Raw genomic sequence first — 23,150 nt, forward strand, 5'->3', positions numbered from 1 at the left:
CATATGAAATGGCGGGTTAAACAGGTTGGTCCAACGAATCATACCCATTTTGCCACCCCTACACACACAGAGAGGGAGGGGGGTGGGGATGGAGAGGGGGAGGGGTAGGGGTAGGGGGAGAGGGAGAGAGGTTTTCTAAAAATGTGTTTATTTAGTTAGCAGTTACCTAATTTAAGGAACTTAGTTATAAACTACTTTGATTGGTTTCTTGTACATGGATGGAAAATGGATTCGAGAAATTGATTTACCACAATGATGAAGCTGATCAAGCTATATCATTCATAATTTAGGAAGAAGATGTAATATAATAACATTTTTATTTATAATTATCATGTTTTACTACTATATATAGCAGTCTTTTCACTAGGGAAAAAAATTACACAATAAAAATATGATTAGAAGGATGAAATTATTATCAACTAAAATAACAGAAATGATTATTTTTAAATTTGAAATTACAAAGTCATAAACTATAAATTAAATAAATCAAAGCCAATTAAATGAGCATCACTGTCTATAGTGGCAGCATCTTATTCCACTACGAAGCCATCAAAAGGTTGAAAGAAATCATCATTAAACTGAACAGTATCATACAATAAACCATGCATCATATCATTGTGACCATATTCAAGTGTAGAATTATGTAAAGTGAGATCAGAGCAAGGCAGGTTAGTATTCACTAAGGTTGATGAAGGAACTTCATCGTTATACTCCTCTGAATGTGTTGAAGAAAAAGATGATGGTGATGACAAAAAGGGACATTCTTGTTTTGTTGGAGTTGGGAATGTATTATTAAAGCTAAGTAACAAGGAAGAAGTGTCATTAGGATCAAGTATGATGTCAGGGTTGGGCAAGTTTCCACAAGTGTGGTGACCATAATAGGTTGTCTTATACAAGGGAGGTTTTTGTTGAATTCTATGCACATGCTTGGTTGTTAGGCATCTTTGATCAAACTTGTGAGTACACCTGTAGTAGTTCCTGCATATATCAAATTGGATAGGGAAAAAAATAAATTTTAGAACCAAAAGGATTATTGGGAAAACAAATTATGAAAGAGGGAAGGAAACAATATTCAATATTTAATACGCATGTGACATGTCAATAATCACAATGGAGCGGAGCGGGTACAAGTTTCAACTTTCTCGTCCTTGTCTTTGATTATAGTTACACGTTACCCTATCTGATTTTTGATGGGGGTGAGAAATTGAACTCCGTCTCCGACGAATTTCAAGGAATCTCCTCATAGTCTCCATCTCCATAGTGCAATAATTTTTTTAATAAAAAAAAGTATTTCCAATTAATTCCCGCCTCGAGCACAGATTTTTTTCCAAAACCTTAACCTACTATCAGAAATTAATTTCCACCATTTTTCTATTAATATAATCCATTTGGGGTGGAAATTTTTCTATTAATATAATCCATTTGGGGTGGAAAATTACCAAATACCATGTGTATTTGTCAATCACAAACTAAGAAAATGTTCACAGTATTTGAAAATTCAAAAATATCTCAAAAGTATGGATGACATTTAAAGGCTAGCATGTTGTATATCAGTGTGCGTACCAGCTATATCCACATTTTGTTACTCATCATGTATCCGTTTTTTGAAATTAGGGAAAACTCAAACTCAATCAAAGCGAGAAAAACCCGTTAAGTTGAGGTGGGTTTGGACGGCTACCCGTAGATACGAGTATTTTTCCATACCTACTCCTAAATATAGGATTTATTTCACTAAAATTAAAAAAGTTGGTTGTAATATTAAATTTGTTCACAATTGATATTGATCTATTTATTTATTTATTTACACTTAAGTAGAGAACAATTTAATGTTTTCATTAGAGAGATATTTATTACAAAATGCAAAACAATGTAACATAATAAGCGATGAAATTGAAATTTGAGAAGAGTCTTGCAAAAAGAGACAAAAAAAAAAAAAAATTAAAGTGTCTTAGTAATAATAACAGAGGAGAGATAACAACATAATCTCTAAACACCAGATTATATGAATCTCATAAATTTGGTGGAACGATTTTAACCAATAAATACAAGTGTGCTAAAAGTGTGATGATGATATTGTTCGACCATGATTAATTCTCACCTTAAGTATGGAGAATTGTTGATCTTTTTTTTGCCATATTTTCTCCATTGATGCCCATCATCATCTGTTGGAGTTTGTGTCACCTTCTCCCATGTTTGTGTAATGTTTCTGCATGGATATGAGTACATGTAATCCATTATTTTCAATGATCCATTAAAAAACTAATTATGGAAGACTACATTAAGCAAATCACATTCAATTATACAAATGCACAGCTTAAAATATATGTATAAGGACCTTAAATAATTTGGGCATATGCATTAAATTTATGGGTCATGCTAACTTGTACACTTCACGGTTATATTATTTCGTGCATCATTAACAAATATAATTAGTGTATAATAATTTTCATCACATTTGATGTAGAAAGAGATAATTCAAAAAGCTATTACCTTCTTTTGTTACATCCTCTAGTTGCAGAAGTCTTCTTCCAATTTTCTTTGAAGTCGACAGATCTAACTACTGGAGCAATGGAAGAAAATTCCTTTTGAATTTGGTCACTAGGGTTTCCTTTGCTCATGAGAAATATGGTATTGTTAAATGAGTTGATGACATTGTTGACAAGATGTTGAACAAATATTGAGGTTGGTGTTTTCATCAAATTATTAGTATTATTATTGAGCAGTAATTGCTGAAGCTGCTCAGCAAACTCACACCCTCTCATGACCTCTTCCATTGCCTTTATGTGATACTCCTCCATTCTCTTTATATAACACTCAATTCTCTTTCACACTTTCCCTACTATATCATGTTTCTATTTCTCTATCTCCTTTTAATCTAATTTTATAGGAGCTAACCTAGCAAATTGTAATCTTATCTTATACTATTATTATTCTCTTTCCTTCCATCTTCCTCCAACTAATTTTTTCATTTTATTTTATTTTTTATAAATTATACTTCCTTTCTTCATTATTATAAGCAAAATTTCAATTTTTAAATTTATTAAATAAGTGGCAAATAATATAAAGAAGATATATCAATTATTAAATAAATTGAAACGTAAAATTTTGTTTATAACAACGACCGAAGAGTATCTACAACTTGATAAATAGGCATGGAAACAAAATTTGTACCCACGGGTACTCGCCTGAACCAAACCCAATTTGATGGGTTTCTCCGTTTTGACTGGTTTGAGTATGAATTTGGGTTTTCCTCGATTTCGAAACACGGGTACGAGACATGTAATGGGATGTAGGTACCAACCCCGAACTCATACTCAAATTCGTTCCGAATGTAGAAAATCAACTTATTACCCTTTTTATATAAAGAGAAACGCAAATCCTAAATTATTTCACTCATACTGTCAGAGTCTCGGTCTATCAAACGACACTCGATTTATGAGTTCTCTCTCTTATCCTTACACATCTGACACCTTCAGTCTCTCTTCTCCATCACTGTAGCCATTGATTGTAATTATCTCTTTGTTGGATAATGCATTACAACATTGCACCCTGTGATTGTAAAATACTTTTTTTTTATCAAACAAAATGTCCACTGCGAAAATGGGACGGGAACACCCAAACGAAATGGGACGGGGATACACAAACTCGTCGGGAGTGAGGATGAGATTCAATTTCTCATCCCCATTAGGCATGGGTAAAGCAAAGGGTAATTATGTGAGAGTATAGTATGAGGATGGGAAAGATAAAACACTTCCTCACCCTGTCTCATTGTCATGTCTATTGATAAATTCCAAACATAATAAATATCTTTCATCATCTTATTAAAAAAATAAGAATTTAATGATGGTGGGTCGACAATCCAGCATAATTTTGTATATAAAATCAATCAAAACATTCAGAATTACCACTTAAATTAAAAACATTAATTGATGTATCAATTTTAAATGTTTTAATTAGTTGTATGTGCAAAATTGTTTTAGACTATCAATAAACTCAAAAGAATAACTCATCTTAATTCTCAAAAATAAATAAATAATCCTTAACAGTATGATGTCGTCGTGATTGTGTCATTTGATGACGTTATTATTAAGAAACAACCATGTGAATCTGACTCCTTTCAAAAAAAATAACAATGTGAGAATCTGACTAAATTTATTATTGTTAAAGCTCAATGTTATCATTCAATTCCGGCTTGTACGGATCTTGGCTATAAACACCGATTCTAATACGGTAGTTGTCCACTTGTTTTAAGTTAACTTCGGTTTTGCTTCATTTACATTGTTCAATTTAGAAAGAAAAAAAATATATCAGTAGTATATTTAGGTTAAATATGTTTTTGATCTCTATAAAATTGAGATTTTTTAAGTTTAATTCTTACTTGATTTTAATAGTTTTTTTAGTCTTTTAAAAAAAAAAATTGCACTATTAATCCCTCCTCATAGTGTTCTAAACTTGTCTTAAAAAAATTATTCAAAAATTTAGGAGTTTAAGGATAATTAAACAAACTTTGTTGTAATAGGGACTAAAATTAAAAGTAATTTTTTTTTTAAGAACTAAAAAAATCTATTAAAATTAAGTAAAAGACTAAACTTAGAAGTTCCTAATTTTATAGGGACCAAAAACATATTTAATCTATATATTTTATTGAATGGATTCTAAAAAATCTACCATCTGTGTCTATCTCTCGTTATTAGACAAATTCTACCACGGTGTCACTCTCTTCTCCTTCCCGCTCGTTGTTGCTGCCATCTTTCTTCCTCGCATATTATTGAAGAGGCGAAAGTGAAGGGCACACTACAAATATTAGGGACGAAACTTTGAATAGTGAGGACACCATATATCTCTTTCAATTATTAGCATATGCAGAGTTCTAAAAGGATACTGGTAAATAATTATTTTGGGTTGTTAAATGTGTTAAGTACTTGTCATCATAATACATGAATTTCTCAAAGTTACAAAAACATCCTCAAATATATATTTTGTCAATAATTTTATAGCTTAAATTTACTAGAAAGAATATATATGAGGGTCAAATTATTACGGTTAGTAATTTTATATGAGATGACGTGAGTCTCTTTTAACATAACTAAGATTAAGGGTTTGAATTCAACATTGGACATGCAATAATGTTAAAACTTGTATGAAGAGTTTGCAACCCATTCCGATTTTACAAGGCTCGAGAGATTAATCTTCCCAATTGTCCGCAGAGGATACCTGGTTCACGCAAAAAAAAAAAAAAAAAAAAAAAAACACATTTAAAGACCAAAATATCTATAAAAAACACATTTATGTTTAATTTTTTAATTTTAATATATGTATATTATAACAATTTATGTGTTTTTATTGAAAAAAATATATCTTGAGGTATCTCAATGACATATCAAACGATTTTAAATTTGTGTAACATTTTCTCTGAGTGATCTATTTCGGTTGTTAAATTTATAAAAAAAATTATGCATACATTAATGTTTATCGGTATCGAATACACGTCGGACACGATACTTCACACAATTTTGGACTATTGTGCATCACAAAATCCTAGCCATTCTATTATTTTTTGCCACATGTCATTTATCTATGGGATGAAAGATTAAATGGAGCATATCCAGATTTTCAAAACACTTGTACATTTTTTTATTCCTTACTTGCGAAAAGACGGCCACACACGTGCCCGTCTTTCCGCTATTTTATCTATGGGATGAAAGATTAAATGGAGCAGATCTAGATTTCCAAAACACTTGTACATTTTTTTATTCCTTACTTGCGAAAAGAAGGGCACACACGTGCCCGTCTTTCTGCTATTTTATCTATGGGATGAAAGATTAAATGGGGCATATCCAGATTTCCAAAACACTTGTACATTTTTTTATTCCTTACTTGCGAAAAGATGGGCACTCACGTGCCCATCTTTCCGCTATTTTTATTGCGCTAACTGTGTTTTTTTATGAAATTCTGATTTGAATTAAGACTAATAATATAAATTTTTGTTACTTTCGAGTTATAACAAACCAAACTAATCATGATTATTTATTTTAATGACGCCAACAATATAACAAAAAATTATATATAAATTTTTTTTTTATTGACACCAACAACGATTTTTATTATAGAAAAAGTTGCTTAAGAGCATAATTGGGATAATGAAAAAGTAAGTATAAATATAACATCCATGAAATTAAAATGGAATTTTTTTTCTTTTACAACATAATTATATCCTTATTTTTTAAATTTTTTTTGTGTGTAAATGTAATATTCTTCATTTTTTTTGAAGAAAAATTTGATATTTATTATGATTGGGGTGAATAATAAATTGCACAGTAGTAAACATTTGCACACATTCACAAGATTTGTATTGTTTAGTTATTTTTAGGGTAGGAAATGATATTTAGTTAAATTTTGTTAACCAACTTTTTAGCATTTCTACCAAGACCTTTAATTAGAAAGGATTTTGGTGGCAATCTTGCTTTGAAGGATTGATATTAAAAAAAAAAAAACTTGTGATACCATAGACCTGAAGTTAATTCCTCTTTGAAGTCTTGTGCATTTTTTGTTTTTGCACTAAACTCTCTATTTCTATCAATGGAAAGAATTCTCGATATTTCTCTTGTAAAAGAGGCGTTAGATAAGGTAACCCTTTTTCTCCTCTTTTCATTGTTTTTGATTATATGTTTTTTTTTTTTTTTAGCAAATGTTGTTTTTGTTGATGTTGTTTTGCATGAGATTTACGTATATATTGTTTATTAGGGGTCTAGGGAGGAGGATTGTGGATGTTAAGATGGAATTGAATTTGGAAAACAAGCAAGGGTACCTCGAAGGTTAAGGGTAGCAAATTGTCTCTTCGTCTGATTCTAGGCTTATTATTTCTTCTTTTCTAAGGGAGGTTGCTTGTTGTTATTGGCATTTGTACTAGATTTTGAATCCAAATGAAAATAAACTCAAGTATTAAATTGAATGTCTGAGAAATAAGAAATGAGATGTAATTCTTATTTTATTGTTATGTAAAAATCTGATTTACATAGAGAGCTGCTATTGATTTATATACAAAGTTCTAAAACTATTGAAGTATTGTAACTGACATAAACTAATAACTAGGAAAAAAGCTAACTGATTTCTCTACTATAAATGAGATAAATTAGCATATTTATTAAGTAATATCGCCCTAGAAGTTGGACTATTAATGTCACAAAGGCCAAACATGGAAATTAAGGAGCCAAAAGCGAGCGATAACAACGGTTTGGTCAGCACATAACAAAGTTAGCTGAAGAAGGAATGGAAGGAGATGAATAAGCCCACTCTGGATTTTCTCACGGATCGCGTGACAATCGGTCTAAATGTGTTTAGTTCTCTCATGACAGGTGGGGTTATGAGCGAGATAAATAGCAGATTCATTGTCATAGTAGACAGAGGCAGGTTGGGAAAAAGTAACATCGTGAAACAAATATTCCGGCCACTGTAATTCACAAGAAAGGCTAGCGAGAGTGCGATATTCGAACTTGACCGGTAAACCGTAGATTACTTTTTGGACTTCTAAGAGATGAGAGAAGAACCAATAAAGACACAGTAACCAGAAATAGAGCAATGGATAGCCGGGAAAGATGCCCAATCCGAGCCAGCAAACCAAGACAACTTCAAACGAGAATTGGCATAGAAGAAAAGTCCCTTTTCTAGGAAGCGCTTCAAATATTTCAAGACACGAGTAGCATCCTGGAAATTAATGTCTTGGGGGCGAGAAACAAATTGACTAAGTTGCTGGGCAGCAAATGTAATATATGGTCGACTTGTAGTGAGATAAAAAAAGCGTCCAATTAAGCTTCTGAAAGCAGATTCATCAGGATATAAGGGAGAATCTGGATCATGTAGTTTCAAGGAAGAGTCATGGGGAGTAGAACAAGGGTTCACGGCAAGATGGCCTCTGTCAGAGAGAAAATCCAAAGTATACTTGTGTTGATTGAGCAAGATACCACTCGGAGATCGAGTTATCTCAAGACCAAGAAAGAAGCGAAGTTTGCCAAGATCTTTAATATTGAACCGCTGATCCAAGGAATATCTGACATGTTGAATTTAAGTGAGATTATCACCCGCGAGGACAATATCATCCACGTAAACTATAAGAGTTGCTATTTTTGTACTAGAAGTCTTTGTAAATAAAGAGTATTCAGTAGAGGAATATTTGTAATCAATGGAAACAAGAGTTGTTGAAAGGTTGGCATACCATTGTCGGCTTGCTTGTTTAAGGCAATAGAGAGATTTTTGAAGCTTACATACGTTGGTGTAAGAAGTGGTAGCAGACTATGTAACACTCCGTTTTCCCAATATAAAAATTTCTTAAACAATTATCAGAGTAAACAACATAAACAAACGGGATATCACATTTAACATAATCCAATATCAGTTAAATAACAATTTAACCAAATAACTTAAACGTTGCAGTGGAAAATTGTTTCATAATTCATAAATCGTTTGGCACGTAGGCCCCATCAACATATCTCAAATGAGTTAATCAACATCATAAAAATAATCATAAATGTTCACGTAAAAGAATGAAGCATGCATAACAAACACCCCATCCCGTTACGTATCAGAGCGACCTAGACGACTCAGTGAGGAAGGGCCACTCACGACAGCAACTGCAAACTTAAGCACGATCACCTGCAAGTTACTCATACGAAGAGCAACATTTTCAAGCAGAAGGGGTGAGATTTCATAACACAATAACATTAATCAATGTAATTCGAAATCATAAATAACATCATTATCAGTCTTAAACAACATAGCATCTTTGATAAACAATTATCAAGTAATCACAACTTCAATCATAATCAATAACATATACATCTTTAAACTTGACAAATGCGACAATGCAACTTAGACACTTATATGCATGTGGTACCAATCGTCATCATAAGTATTAATATACTTTCATCGTGCGGAGGACAAAGCTCCTAAACGTGCAGAGGACAAAGCTCCTATCATGGTGAGGACAAAGCTCAATGAATGCTAATGCATGGACTCTAACAACAAAACATCTTAATCAACTTAACACATATACATCCAATAATTTGGAGTTCATCATCAGCTTATTCATAACATGCAACTTAGTTAAATAACATTTGCAGCATAATCAAATCACAACAGGTTTAATAACAAATCATTCTCAACAATTTCTTGATCATTCAACAATAATTCAAGTAAAGGCAATCAATCCATATTTCATTTCATAATCTCTTAACAGTTCGTAAAAACTTCACAGTTCACAGTCATTATCTTTAATAGGTCACATTAGTACCTAAAGTTCCTTTCCTAACCAAACTAAACAGCTCAGGTCTCACAATCCTCAAAAGCACTCAGTTCTGGAAGTGCTCGCGAGGCGAGAGCATCTGCTCGCCATGGCGAATACGAGCCAGAATCCCAACTAAGGTTTTTCCAGGTTCAATCTCGTTCTAAATCCTTTCCTAATCAATAGTAGGCACCTAAAGGTACTCAAAGGCATCTAAGGTTCAACTCAAAAGTCAAAAACTCAGAAAATGACATGCTCTCTGGTCAAGCTCGCTAGGGCGAGTAGGGTTGCTCGCCGTGGCGAGCTACGACTTGTAACTCGCGAGGCGAAGGGAAAGGGCTCGCGTGGCGAGCGATGAACATTCATCCCTCGCGAGGCGAGGATCATTGCTCACTATGGCGAGCGATGAATTTTGGCTCGGACAGAATGCAGTTTTCACACAATTTTCATCAACTAACATGGTTCTAAGCTTAATTTCACATCCATAATTCATCCTAAACATATTCTAAGGTTATAGGATGGTTTCTACATCAATCTAAGTCAGTTTTACCGTTTGATCATCAATTTTAGGGATTTGACCTAATTTCAAAACTTTTCTAAATCAATCCTAACTTTGTCAATTAGTCATCAGAACTACAACAATCAATATTACTGAATTATTAGTCTCACCCTTACCTTGTATTGAAGAAATCAGCCCTCCTAGTGATTGATGAAGGATTTTTACCTCTCATAAAACTATTTACACGTAAGTATAATAGGATCGTGTCCACAGGGAGTTGCGTATTTCATAAGCATTTTCACAATATTTGTCGCATTAATTGTTTGGGTATAAATTGTTTGTTTGTGTAAAATTATTTTCCTAATCGACATAATAGTAAAACGAGAAGAGATAAGGCTATTTTGCTTGCGGTTAGAGACATCAACCAAGCGTAACAGCTGCAATCTCTCGATCGATTAACGGATTCTAGCTTTTTAAACTATATTATCACAATCACTCGACAATATCATTCGTGTTCAAATGATATCGTTATTTCTAAGGGATCGTTTAAACATCGATTTCCCAAACATTTAAACGATCACAAAGTCGTTTGGGTAGTTTAATCGACGATTTCCGAACCGATTAAATTACCCAAAAGCATTAAGTTCTAGATTAAAAGCGATTATCAAATATTAACATCCATGTCTAGAGTGATAACTTAAGATAGATTGTTATTCTATTTCTAGATTCAAAAGTATGTGTCCATATCATTTTGAATCTCAATAAAACAATAAAAGCAAGAATAACAACAATATTGAATAAATAAGCTAGAACCATATATTAAAAGATCAAAAGATTACATAATAGCTTGTTTGAATACCTCAAAACTACAAGAGTAGATGTAGCTACATATGTCTATGATAGCTTTGCAAAGGATGAAGAAAGGGTGAAGATTCCATGACAAGATCCATGATGTCTCAACAAATCTTGGCTTGAATCTACTCCTAACTACCTTGCTTTGTGTTTCTCTCTCTAGAAAAGCCCTAGTCTCTCTCTAAAACCAGAAAAATATGAATAAAAATGTAATAGAATATATTGGAAAGAGAACAGAAAACTATTTATATGGGTTGACTGCGTGCCAGTTCGCTTAAGCGAACATCCAGGAAATCTAATGTTGACCATTGAGGAGCTGCCACGTGGTCCTTATCTTCTGAAGTTGGATGAACTTCGCTTAAGCGAAACGTAAGCGAACGTGTGAGCGAACTTTCCTGGAGCTCTCTGGAACTGGTTCGCTTAAGCGAACCATAGGTCGCTTAAGCGAAATGACCTTTTCTTCATGAGCGAACTGGAAGCGTGCTAGTAAGCGAAGAATCCTGGTGCTCTCTGGAACTGGTTCGCTTAAGCAAACCATAGGTCGCTTAAGCGAACAGAGCTTTGTCATGAGCGAACTGAAGGCGTGCTTGTAAGCGAACAGAACGGTTGCTCTCTGTAACTGATTCACTTAAGCGAACAGGGGTTCGCTTAAGCGAACAGACCTTGGTTCAGGAGTTTCCTTCTTTTGGTCCTTGCTTGTCATTTCCTGCATAAATTGGGTAGAATCAGACATGTAAAGCATAAATGGTAATATTACACTCAAACGGTAGCTTTTCCTTAGATAACTTGCAAAACAAGACACTAATTTGCCTAAGTTAACACATGAAATATGTTACTTTTGAGCACTTATCAGTGATTCTCTCTTCTCTTGGCTTTTTTCTCCTTTTTCCAAAGTTTGATCGTACGTGCAATTGTTTTCTAAAAACTAGGTCTATCTCTTATATACTTCTTCCCAATATCTTATCTTATCTCACTTTCTCCCCCAAAACTATCTAAAATCTCAAAACAGCCCTCAACTAAATATTTTTATTTTCTTTTCAAATCTTATTTTATTTAACAATAAAATAAGTCTCATAATCTTATCAAATCACCAAAACACATCAAATCTTTCAAATCAACTTAAATCATCTTAAATCAACAAAACTCACACATATATTATATAAACATAATATAATTGCCTAAACTCGATTAAATAAATAATTAAACGAAAGTGGGCGTTACAGACTACAGTGATAATCTTCAAGATATTTTTTGTTTAGTTTTAGGTCTTGTAGAATGTTTCAATGCATCGGTGGTAGGAGGAGGAGAAGGAGCTGCAGGTGCAGGAGGAAGAGTAGAAGTCGGAGGGGTAGGCTTAGATGATGGAGTAGAAGATGGTTTAGGCTAATTATTAATCTAAGTTGGTTGATGAAGGATGGAGTCCTACTCGTCAAGAAGAGTGAGATCATAGGAATCAAAAGATGTTTGGGGACTAGATGAAGTAGAAGAAGATGTAAAAGGGAAGAAGAAAAAAAAAGGAAACTTACTTTCTTCGAAAATTACATTTCTTGACAAGAAAAAGGAATTGGAATGGATATCATAGGAAAGATATCATTTGGTTCCTTCTCTATATCCAAGAAAGACATATTTTCTAGCACGAGCGTGGAAGTTAGAACGGTTGTGTTGGATAGTAGAAGCAAAATCTAAGCAACCAAAGACCTGTAGGTGGAGAAGAGTAGGTGGTTGTTTATGGAGTAATTCGTAAGGGCATTTATTGTGAAAGAGAGGAGAAGGAATACGATTTATAATATGCACTGCATACTGCATAGAAAAATGCCAAAAAGGAATAGGAATGTTTTATTGAAAGGAAAGGGCTCGGGCAACATTAAGGATTTGTTGATGTATCCGCTCAACAATGCCATTTTGTTGAAGGGTTTCAACACAAGATCGATTATGAATAATACCTTTAGCTTGATAAAAGTCAGACATTAAGAATTCAGGCCCATTATCACTTCTTAAACACTTGAGTTTACAGTTGAGCTGAGTTTCAATGAAAGAAATAAAATTGGCGAGATGTTGTCTAGCCTCATTCTTTGTTTTCATGATAATGATCCATGTACAACGACTAAAATCATCAACTACTGTAAGGAAATATTTATGGCCAGAAATAGATGGGATGGCATATGGTCCTCAAATATCAGCATGTAATAAATCAAAAATATTAGAAGTACGAGTGAAACTATAGGGAAAAGATAATTTTCTTTGTTTTGCATAATGACATATATCACAAGGAGTCGATATTCTTTAAAATTTACAAAGGGAAACTGTGATGAAATACATTTCTATATTGAATCCAATATGTGTCCTAGTCTAGTGTTCCATATGGAAGATATTCTTTAAACATTAGTTATTGACACTTAACAAAGCACCAGCGCCATTAACTTCGGGGGACGAGCCACCCCAGCTAGCCTGGGCACTAGCCCAGGATCAACTTCTACTTTCTTTGTAGCAAGTCCATCTATTGCTAGAACCTCTCTCTTTTCCTGCGGGTTTACCTGCGAATTTTGCCAAGGATTTTGGTTCCCAGGTAAATGTAATATCTTCGTGGGTAATTGTTTCCTTAGGATTTTAGGATCCGCAGGAAATGTGCAATTATCTGCAGGAAGGAAGTACCATTATATGGGAAGTCTATAAAATTATCTGCAGGAAATGTGCAATTTTGCGCAGGCTCTATAAAATTCCTAGCTCCACACTGATTAACTTGGGGTATTTGTATCTTCAGAATAGAAAAAGGGACAAGAATATGTGAGCCATTAGAGGTCTCAAAAATTAAAAATGTGAGTGCAATTTTTCTTTGAAAAAACTGGATAGAAAAGGAGGTGCGAATAGTAGCATCCGTTCAGCATTTGAACCATAGCCACCCCTATGCAGAAATTAATAAATTTGATAAGGGTTAATAGTGTTTTACCCCCCTGTAATATAGGTCATTTCCGGTTTTACCCCCTGTAAAATATTTTTTTTGGATTTCGTCCTTGTAATTTGATGATTTTTGGTTTTGGACCTTCATGAATTTTGACAGTACAAAATCAAAGATATGATAGGGGGTAAACCGAAATTTGCTCAAATTAACAGGGGGGTAAACCGAAATTTTCTCAAATTACAAGGGGGTAAACCTAAATTTGCTCAAATTACAGGGAGTGAAATTTTCCATGAAGGTCCAAAACCAAAAAATCTTCAAATTACAAGGATGAAATTCAAAAAAAATATTTTACAGGGGGGAAAACCGGAAATGACCTATATTACAGGGGGGTAAAGCACTATTAACCCATTTGATAACTTTGATGGAACTTGTTCAGCACACTCATGAAAATTTCAACAAGAAATTATAAAAAAACAGAAAAAGTTGAAGTTAGGTATCTCTTTCATCTCATATTAAGGAATTAATTCAACATTGGAGGTATAGATTGGTTAGATGTTAGTGTTATGGTGAGATAGTAGAAGTTTGAACTTAATGCCTATTTATAAGGTTTTTTTTTACTCATTTGTAATATTCTATTTGATCAATACAAAAAATTTGAAGCTTTTCTCTCATTTCTTTATGGATGATGTTTCATAACATTTAACAACCTGACAAAAATATAAAACATACATGTTTTTCTAAATGAAGCTGATATTTAAGACTCATAAATCTGAGGAAGTTAAAAAAGAAGAAGAAGAAGAAGCTCAGAGGTATATTTATCATCCAGTTTTTCAAGATAGGTGATTGTTATCGCGATTTTCGGGTGTCAAGTCATTAATTAGGCTTGAACCTTTCAATCTTTGATATTCTCTATTTTTTCTTGGGAAGGGCAAAATTGAGAAAAACCCTTAGAGTCTAAGTTCGGGGGTCGTTTTCGCTACGGGAAGGTGTTAGGCACCCGGAACGATTATGGTATTCCATAAGAACCGTTCTCCTAAGTTTATTCTTACGCTTTATTTTTATTGCCTACTTATTAAAAAAGAAGTTTTATTTGAGTGAAGAATGGGGGAGAGAAGATGATTGAGATTTTATTTTACTTGGCTTGGAGGAGTTTTAACTCATTGCCTACGTACCCTTTTAAGGGATCAAAACCAAACGTAGTTCATTCTCGAAAATTGTTTTTGTTTTTGTCAGTTGATTTTAAGTTTGAAAAGAAAAAGAGGAATTTTGAAGAATGGAGATGAGAGGCCTCAAGGGCGTGAGATTTGGAAAATGTGAGGTGGAATTAGTTATTTTGCAAAATAAAGTCTAAGTATGATTAAAATTCATTAAGATTTTTACTTAAGAAAATAAAAGGAAAATGAGGAGTTTTGACTCCTATTTTGGAAAAAAGGTTTTCAAGTGAGGTTATTCACATTTTTTGGGAAAATGATTTTTGTCTAAGCGTTGTAAGACCTAAGCATACATCTAAACATACATTCCCTAATCATACATCTAGAATATCCATGTGGGGTGTGTGCATGTGTCGGTGCTTGTGTCGGTGTACATCACTTATAGTGTCTATAGTCCTTTACATCGAGTCCTAAATACATGCTATGGTCTTGCAAGAATTTAAAAGATGAATTTAAACTAGCCTAAAATATTACATAACCATCTTAACATAGAAATTAAGAAGAAAAGAAAAAAAAGAGATAATGCCTAAACTATGAGAAATTGAAATGAAAGAGGTGAGATGCTCATGGGATAAATGAAACATGAAATGAAATGGTTAGTGATATAAGGCATGAAAATGGTAAAAAAAAAAAAAAAAAAAGGTAAACAAAATTGAATAGAATAGCAAAAAAGAAAAGAGCAATGAAATGAAATAAAATGGCAAAATATACCTAGAATTGGTTATAACACTTAGACATGCACATGACCTATAATTCTCTCATCATAGCAATGTTAAAGAGGTTTGATTTTGAGCTATAATGTGAGGATAATAAGGACACATACAAGCTAAGCATTATAACACAATTATAGGAATATTTTACACTTTATTTCTTGACACAAAAAAAAAAAGCACATATATATTTATCAATTTTAATGATGAAAAAGAAAAAGAAACAATCAAAAAGAAAAAAAAAGAGAGAAAAAAAAATACATCAAGAAATATATAGGAATTTTTAGGAATTTTTCTAAACACAAAAATGTCAAAAAAGGTGTAAAAACAGTATTTTAAAAATAAAAAAAAAAAGAAAAAAAAACAGTTAAAAAAAAGAAATAAAAAAAGACTCAGCATGGTTTAATCTGGACCGTTGGATGAATCCAGAGGTCCGGATTTAAACCTCAAGATCTCATCACAACCATTAGATCAAAATGATCCAAATCAAAGAGTTTTAAAGAAACAGGAACACAAAAGACCTTAAATGACTACACACACATGAATCCACCCAAGAGCATCCTGGATCGTTGGATCTGAGATCCAACGGTCTAGCCTTGAGGTCACGTGAACGTCAAAGGCCACTCATACATACAATCAGGAAAAGAGATGCAAAGCAGCCCTCAGATCTTGGAACGATCCGGATCTGAGGGCTCACAACGTGAGGGAGCATCCAATAGCATGCACGCGCGCGCGTAGGAAAGCAAGGTAATATAAAAGGGAATTCAACAAAAAAAAACACAAAATCCACAAAAAACTTCTCTCCTCTTTGAATTCTAGAGAGAGAGAGTCTGAACTCTCTCTAGAATCCAGTTGTCTTCTCCGGCGAGCCATATTTTTCCGGCGAGGTGGCGGCGCCGCCGCCGGAAAAAAAAAAATTTGCTCCGATTCAAAAATTTTTTACATTTTCAAACATCCTTTTTTCTCCCATGCATGAATCTGAGCTTAGTTTTTTGAAAAAGAATTTCAATCGGAGTAGATCTGAGTTTGAAGTTGCGGTTTTGAATGAAGCTTTTTCAAGTTTTTTTCTGCTTTTTCGGTTAGAAACTTCTAAAATTCTACAGATATACACTTGATTCGCCTTTGTTGATGTTCTTGAGAAAGAAAGATGAAGTTTGAGTTTTACCTGTGATTTTCGGTTGGAGATTTCGGATGAGTTCTTCGGAAAACTTCGATTTGATTCTGTTTGTGGATTTTTGCTGTGTGAATCCGAAAATAAATCGGTTCTTCTTCTTCACCGGTTCGACTTTTCTTTCCCTCTTCTTTTTCCTCAAAAAAAAACGCCTCTGCGATCGTGCTTGAGTTTGCCGCTTTCAGTGGTGAATTCGTACTTGAATTGTAGAGCAAAAACGATTCAGTGATGAAGATTCTTTGATGAATCTCTGAGAATCGGAGAAAAACTGATGAATCTGTTGAATTTGAGTTCTGGAAAATTTTAGGGTTTTTTAGTTTGTTCTTGGTGATTTTTCTGTTTTGATCTAACAGAAAAGAGAGAGAAAATTGAAATCTGTTTTTGGTGATGTGTCAATGATTGTGTGGATCTGTGCAGAATAATGCTATTTATAGACTGCCATGTGTATTCCTGGACCAATGGGGGAATGCCATCTGTTTTTGGACTTAGGGACTCTTCTGCAAAAAAGAAAAGTGAAAGGACTGGACTGCAATAAAAAAAAGGACTGAAATGAAATTTTTAAATGTTTTGGACTAAAATGCAAATTAAAATAAAATTGGATTACAATTGGTAATTTGAAAAAACGTAAAGTGAAACAAAAAATAAAATCAACAAAAGGACTAAAACGAACCAATTACTGACATGAGGTATTTTAAAATACCTCCCTGTCGAAATTTTGACAGGAAAAGACCAAAATGCCCCTAGGGACTAAACTAACTCAAATTGACTCAAATGCAATTTTTGAAATGATTTTAAACAGAGATTCAACAATGATTTGTACAGACAGGTTTAAAAGACTCAGAGGCAAACACAGGGACTAAAATGGGTTCCACTGCAGGAAATGACCAAAATACCCTTTTGTATGATTTTTTTTGAAATAAAACGCAAGAAAAGTAATGCGATGTTTCTGAGAGTTCTTAAATGACTTATAATGCAAGAAAAGACACTTTGAATAGTTTTATGCAAGAAAATTGAGCTTGAACGTGCTTTGAGACAGAGACAGTAAAATATGCAGATGAAAAGAGAGTAAAGATTCAGAGTAAAACAACAGCGAATTGACAAATATCAGTGTTAGAAAAGAAATTTGAACGAGTATTTTTAGGTCCAAAATCAGGGTATAACAGTGATGTTACCCAACACCACATGCATTATCATCATAGCTCATTCAGGGGTTGCACCAGCCAGGAATTGAACCCGGGTCTGTACCATGGCAGGGTACTATTCTACCACTAGACCACTGGTGCTTTGTTGTTACAATCTATGAGAACATAGTATATCTTGTTTTAGTACACCAGCTCTTCAATGTCGTTTCAATATGTTGCACCTCTTTAATTGATTGAATAAGGTTCCCTAGCACAAAAAAGGATGAAAAGAAATAATGAAAAAAAAAAAAAAAAAAAGAAGGAGCTCAGGGGTATATATGTCATCCAGTATTTCAGGATAAGTGATGTTACCTAACATCACAGATGTCATCATCATAGCTCCATCTGAAGTTGCACCAGCCGGGAATCGAACCCGGGTCTGTACCGTGGCAGGGTACTATTCTACCACTAGACCACTGGTGCTTTGTTGGTCAATTCTAATAATATACTATATGTATCATCATCATATTATTCTTCTTTTTCAATGTTGTGTATTCTTCCTTTGTTGCTTAATATACATTGTAAAATATCATTTTGCAATTCATTCAGTAAATTGAGGAATAAAAATTCTTTTGGTCCTTGTTATCTTGTCATCAAGTTTTTTTAGGAGAAAAATGATTGTGTCACTTGTGACAGTAAGTAAAAAGTGTTATGGTGTTTGACATATTGAAATTGTGTATGGTGTTTTACATATATCGACGCAACATCAACACATGTTACAATCAAATATTTTATTTTGTTAAGAGTCAATTTTATTTTAGTATATGGGATTGTGCTTCATAATTTGTCGATCAAAATTCAAAGTAATCGTACTACTATTAGGTTTTAGTGCACCGGATGGTGGGACCCCTTCCCGGACCCTACATATGCAGGGGTTTTAATGTACCGGGTTGTCGTTTTTTAGTACTACTATGAGGTTTTACTGATTAGAGACTACACAATCTAAGCATTGATTGATACATTGATTACAAGATTGATTAAATATATAATCTAAACATTGATTACACAAATTACCAAGGTTTTGCATACCACAGTTTTACATTCTAAGCTACTTGTTTCATTCAGACAATGAAACAGCAACATTGATAAGAACAAAAGTGAATAAGAAAGTGCTTAATGATACAAAAACTAAACAGTTCCAACATGGAATTTTTCCATTATTTTCTGCTAAACAAACTTCTCAATTTCCCTCTTTCCAATCTTTCACGCAACTTTTTAGCTCCTGGAATCTCTATGTCAATAAGCTTCTTCAAATACCCTATTGCTCCATATGATATCATCAACCGCTTACATTTCTTACAAGAAGAAAGTGATCCAAGGCAACAAACTGCGTATTTTTTCGCAGTGTTTTGTGGACTAGGATCAAGCAATTGAACCAAATTCGGCACGCTTTTATCATCCTTTTTAACCTCTCGCCGATTCTGAGACAAAATCATCAAACTGGCAATTGCTTGTGCTGCAAGTTCTCTAGCAGTGTTTGCTTTAGCCTCAAGCATGTTGATCAATAGAGGAATGCAACCAACTTCACCTAACATTTTCTTCATCTCAATTGAGCTACAAATCCTGCATATAACTGATGCAGCGCATTGTTTCGCACCTAACGATCCTGACTTCAAAACATGAACTAAACAAGGAAGCAATCCAAGAGAAACCAGAGTTTCCTCGGAAACCGATGCAACGAGATTCCTCAATGCACCAACAGCGGATTCTTGAGGAAGTGGACCATCAAGATAAGCCAGAATGCTCCGAACGCCGCCTTCTGATATAACAGACCTTCTCAGATTCTCATTGCTAGCAGTCAGATTCTGCAAACACTCAGCAGCATACTCTTTAGTTCCTAACAACATTCCATTGTTAAGAAGATTGATCATAACCTTAACAACACCTTCTTCATCCAAAACCTGTCTCACTTCCGGAACAGCCGAAATGTTCTTCAAAGTACAAGCAGCTGCAGATTGTGAAACAGAATCACCAATCTGACAAAGCTCGACTAACGGACGAACCCCTCCATGTCCGACGATTGCACGAGTTGTGTCTTCCGTCATAGACAACCTTTGAAGAGATACAATAGCCTTTTCTTTACTAACAGCACTACCTGATTCAACAAGCCTTATAAGTGGTGGCAAAACACCTTCAGCAACTAACCAACTTTCGCAGCTACCACCGGATTCAACGAGAGAGCATATAATACTAACTGTTTTCTCCCTTATCCTTGTTGATGTTGCTGTAAGCAACTGAACCAAAGCAACAACATTGCTCCTGCAAAAAACAGCCAAAACATTCTTCTCATCTTCTCTCATAATATCATGAAGTCTATCCAAAGCTTTGTGTTTCGATTCCAAATGACCGATTTGAAGGCGCGCGAGTAGCTCCTTTATATTGCAATGTGTTTCAATATCTGATTCTGTTATAGAACCAGAAACATTGAATTGCAAAGTAACTTCACCAAGTACACCAGTTTTTGTTAACAAGCTACAATCCTTTAAATTCAAATCAAGCTTACCAATTAATGCATCAAGATCACTTTGCATTCTTAGTTTTCCTTCATACTTTTCTTTCAAACATAACTCAGCTAATTCAATACCTTCTCTTAGTGTCTTTGACACAGCCTGCAATTGTTCCTTGCAAAGTGCATTCTTTGAAAAACAAGGGTGGCTTGATAAATCTGATAGCTTTGATGGAACTTGTTCCAATTTTGAAATGATCATTTTCCACCTACCTTGAAATCCTTTTACCTCTCTTGCTTTTGTAAGAGCAATAGGAACAAGTTCTTGTGAGTTCAACAACCATTCTTCTGTTGAGCATGTATCCACTGTGACAGCAACTGTACTATCTTCCACCATGGTTTGAAAATTTGTAGGAGTGGTGTTGTAGAAATGATGTTGATCACCAAAGCTGTAGAACAGAAGAAAAGCAAGCTTAAAGAAATGACCAAACAAAGATACCAATTGTAGAAAGACAATGATATTAATTTATTTGTTAGTATATAGAAAGTTAAGAAGGTTGTGGAGCAGTAGTTATCATCAAATCCTTATATTATAAATCAAGACTCCAATAGAAAAATTCTTATACATATAAATATAAAGAGTAAAAAATATTTTTAAACCTTATAATTATCTAAACTTTTGTTGGTTCTTACAAATTATAAACTTGCATGCTTTTAGTCCTGAAATCCCTCTCTAGGTGCTAAAAGAGTGCAGTTTTACAATTTGTAAATAGATACAAGATCTATAAAATAATTAGGGATTAAAACTTGGGTTTATTCGCTGATGTTGGCTTGAGACCTTAGAGTGTGCTTTTCTTAATGTCTGAAGTTTGATACCCCTGAGACAATTTTAGTAAGTTAGTTCATAGAAAGTTTTGTTCTGGTTTTAAATTGGACCCCGCAAGTAGACGGAGGGATCAGACTCTCAGATTATTCGGTCCTTAGACTGAATACCGAGTTTAAATAACTAAAAAATATCAAAAGAGTAGGCCAACAAAAATAACTTATGAGAATCTCATAATCACACAAGAAGCTTGTTTATTAGTTCAGATCATGACTTGACTATAAAATGTGATGTACCTAAAGATGCCACCCCATGAGTATTTCTCTTACTTTAGCAAGTGATCATTTAATACCCTTTGGAAAATTCCAAAACACATTATTAAATTTTGATATGAAAGATAAAGTATGGTTTATGAGAATGGCTGTTGATGAAAATGAAGGAATTGGCGTGTAACTACTAACAATAACAATACATTTCAATTAAGTAGCCGTCGGTGGATATTATTATTTTTTATACAAATCTAAATCATTAGGCTTAAAAATATCCACCTCACATACATTAACTTGTACAAAATGTAATAATGGTTACTTTATAAGGGTGTTTTGGTAATTGAAGCAAATCATGGTTGGTGGAAAGAGTGTCAAAGTTAATGTAAAAAAAGTTTCGACATGATATCAAAGGAGAGTTCTTAGATGTGATTTTACATCTTTGTCCTCATAAAAAAGGAGAAGCCTTGCTTTGAAGGGAAGACAAGTAAGTCTCTATCAACAAGTTGTATTCAATACAAGTATATATCTCCAATCAATAATCAATTATTACGGTGGAATTGAACCTCTCATATTAGTACGTTCATGTGTCACATATCGAGTTTAAAAAAATAAATCAATTATTGTAATAACCTATCACAAAAATTATTATTATTACTGTTAAATTCAGTAGAGATCACAAAAATTATTATTATTACTGTAAAATTCAGTAGAGATGAGCATGAAAATAAAAACAACCATGAGAAATTAAGATAATTAATTTGAATAAATTTACCTCTTACAAACTTGACTTGCTGAAAACAACTGATCCTTTCACTGTTTCTGTAAGCAAAAAATAAAACTGAAAGAAATTAGAACTCCACAAACATAAGCTACAAAAAAATAGCTCAATTTCACAAAATAATTCAAAAATACAGAAAAGAAAAACATAATTTATTTTTCCTGTAAAAAGTGATGAAATCAAAGCAAAAAAGAAAAAAAAAATTACAAAATGAAGAAAAAGAACCAACCTTTAAGAATGAGTAAGTAAGAAAACAAGCTTATGTAGCTTAATCTTCAAACTTCAAACTCAATGTCACACTCTGTGTAATCCAGAAAATGTCTATAGAGAGCACTACACCAACCTTCAAAAACTTTGCTTATAACATTCACAATTTCAAATGCTTCCAAACTCATCAATCAAAAATACAACTGGATTTTCATCAAAACCGTAACTTTTGATTTATGAGAATCAGAAACGCTTATATATTATAATTTATAATTGAGAATCAAACACCAAAAGGGTACAATTACAAATTACAAATAACAATATTTACTCACAACCCATGATTCAAAAATCAAACTTTTTGACTCACACTACAAAATGGAAGTGAATGTAGATTTTGGGTGGTTATAAGAGTTAAATGTGGAGAAGATTCAGTGATTGAACGGTTGAGATTGTTTTTAAGACAGAAACGTTACCGTTGGGATTAGTTAAAATTTGAAAATGCTAAGGTTTTTGTTTTTGTTTTTTTTTTATTATCTTACGTTACCTAGGAATCTAGGATGAGATGGAGAAAAGTGACACGTGTCATGTGGGGTAGGGTAATACTTTTCAAAATAGGTTTGAAATCACACGTGTGTGAAGTGGATAGATTATTTATGAAGATCTTAGAACTGTGTTCACTGTTTTGAATTTGAATATGTTTGACATTGATTTGTGGTGAAATTGCGAAGATGCCACTCATGTTTTATGAAGCAACGTATGTATTTTTCTATGGTGGGGATGAGGAATCTGTCTTGTAATTGGAGGGAGCGTATGTGATTGTTTTTTTC

General features: G+C 33.5%; 3 protein-coding genes and 2 non-coding genes across 6 annotated transcripts; all 5 read right to left on the reverse strand.

The window, feature by feature from the left end:
- Positions 1–468: 468 nt before the first annotated feature.
- On the reverse strand, positions 469–2,853 carry LOC25500948 (WRKY DNA-binding transcription factor 70). The gene is made up of 3 exons (XM_013589484.3): positions 2,491–2,853; positions 2,099–2,206; positions 469–978 (listed from the first exon to the last, which is right to left on the reverse strand). Exons 1-3 carry the CDS (start codon positions 2,796–2,798, stop codon positions 531–533), a joined length of 864 nt encoding a protein of 287 aa, XP_013444938.1. The 5' UTR covers positions 2,799–2,853; the 3' UTR covers positions 469–530.
- A 4,674-nt stretch (positions 2,854–7,527) lies between these two features.
- LOC120577466 (uncharacterized mitochondrial protein AtMg00810-like) lies at positions 7,528–11,196 on the reverse strand. Its single transcript, XM_039829006.1, has 2 exons — positions 11,020–11,196; positions 7,528–8,031 (listed from the first exon to the last, which is right to left on the reverse strand). Exons 1-2 carry the CDS (start codon positions 11,194–11,196, stop codon positions 7,528–7,530), a joined length of 681 nt encoding a protein of 226 aa, XP_039684940.1.
- Positions 11,197–17,831: 6,635 nt separating this feature from the next.
- TRNAG-GCC (transfer RNA glycine (anticodon GCC)) lies at positions 17,832–17,902 on the reverse strand. The gene has a single exon. It is a non-coding gene; the product is annotated as a tRNA-Gly (tRNA).
- Positions 17,903–18,152: 250 nt separating this feature from the next.
- TRNAG-GCC (transfer RNA glycine (anticodon GCC)) lies at positions 18,153–18,223 on the reverse strand. The gene has a single exon. It is a non-coding gene; the product is annotated as a tRNA-Gly (tRNA).
- A 530-nt stretch (positions 18,224–18,753) lies between these two features.
- On the reverse strand, positions 18,754–22,748 carry LOC25500952 (protein CELLULOSE SYNTHASE INTERACTIVE 1). 2 transcript variants are annotated; one of them, XM_013589486.3, is made up of 3 exons: positions 22,346–22,748; positions 22,111–22,157; positions 18,754–20,695 (listed from the first exon to the last, which is right to left on the reverse strand). In XM_013589486.3, the coding sequence occupies exon 3, from the start codon at positions 20,641–20,643 to the stop codon at positions 18,958–18,960; it is 1,686 nt and encodes a 561-aa protein (XP_013444940.1). In that variant the 5' UTR covers positions 20,644–20,695; positions 22,111–22,157; positions 22,346–22,748; the 3' UTR covers positions 18,754–18,957. The 2 variants fall into 2 exon arrangements, with proteins under 2 accessions (XP_013444940.1, XP_039685272.1); XM_039829338.1 differs by lacking the exons at positions 22,111–22,157; positions 22,346–22,748 and adding an exon at positions 21,366–21,384.
- Between the last annotated feature and the right edge of the window lie 402 nt (positions 22,749–23,150).

Source organism: Medicago truncatula, chromosome 8 (assembly GCF_003473485.1).
Source record: "Medicago truncatula cultivar Jemalong A17 chromosome 8, MtrunA17r5.0-ANR, whole genome shotgun sequence".
NCBI lineage: Eukaryota > Viridiplantae > Streptophyta > Magnoliopsida > Fabales > Fabaceae > Medicago > Medicago truncatula.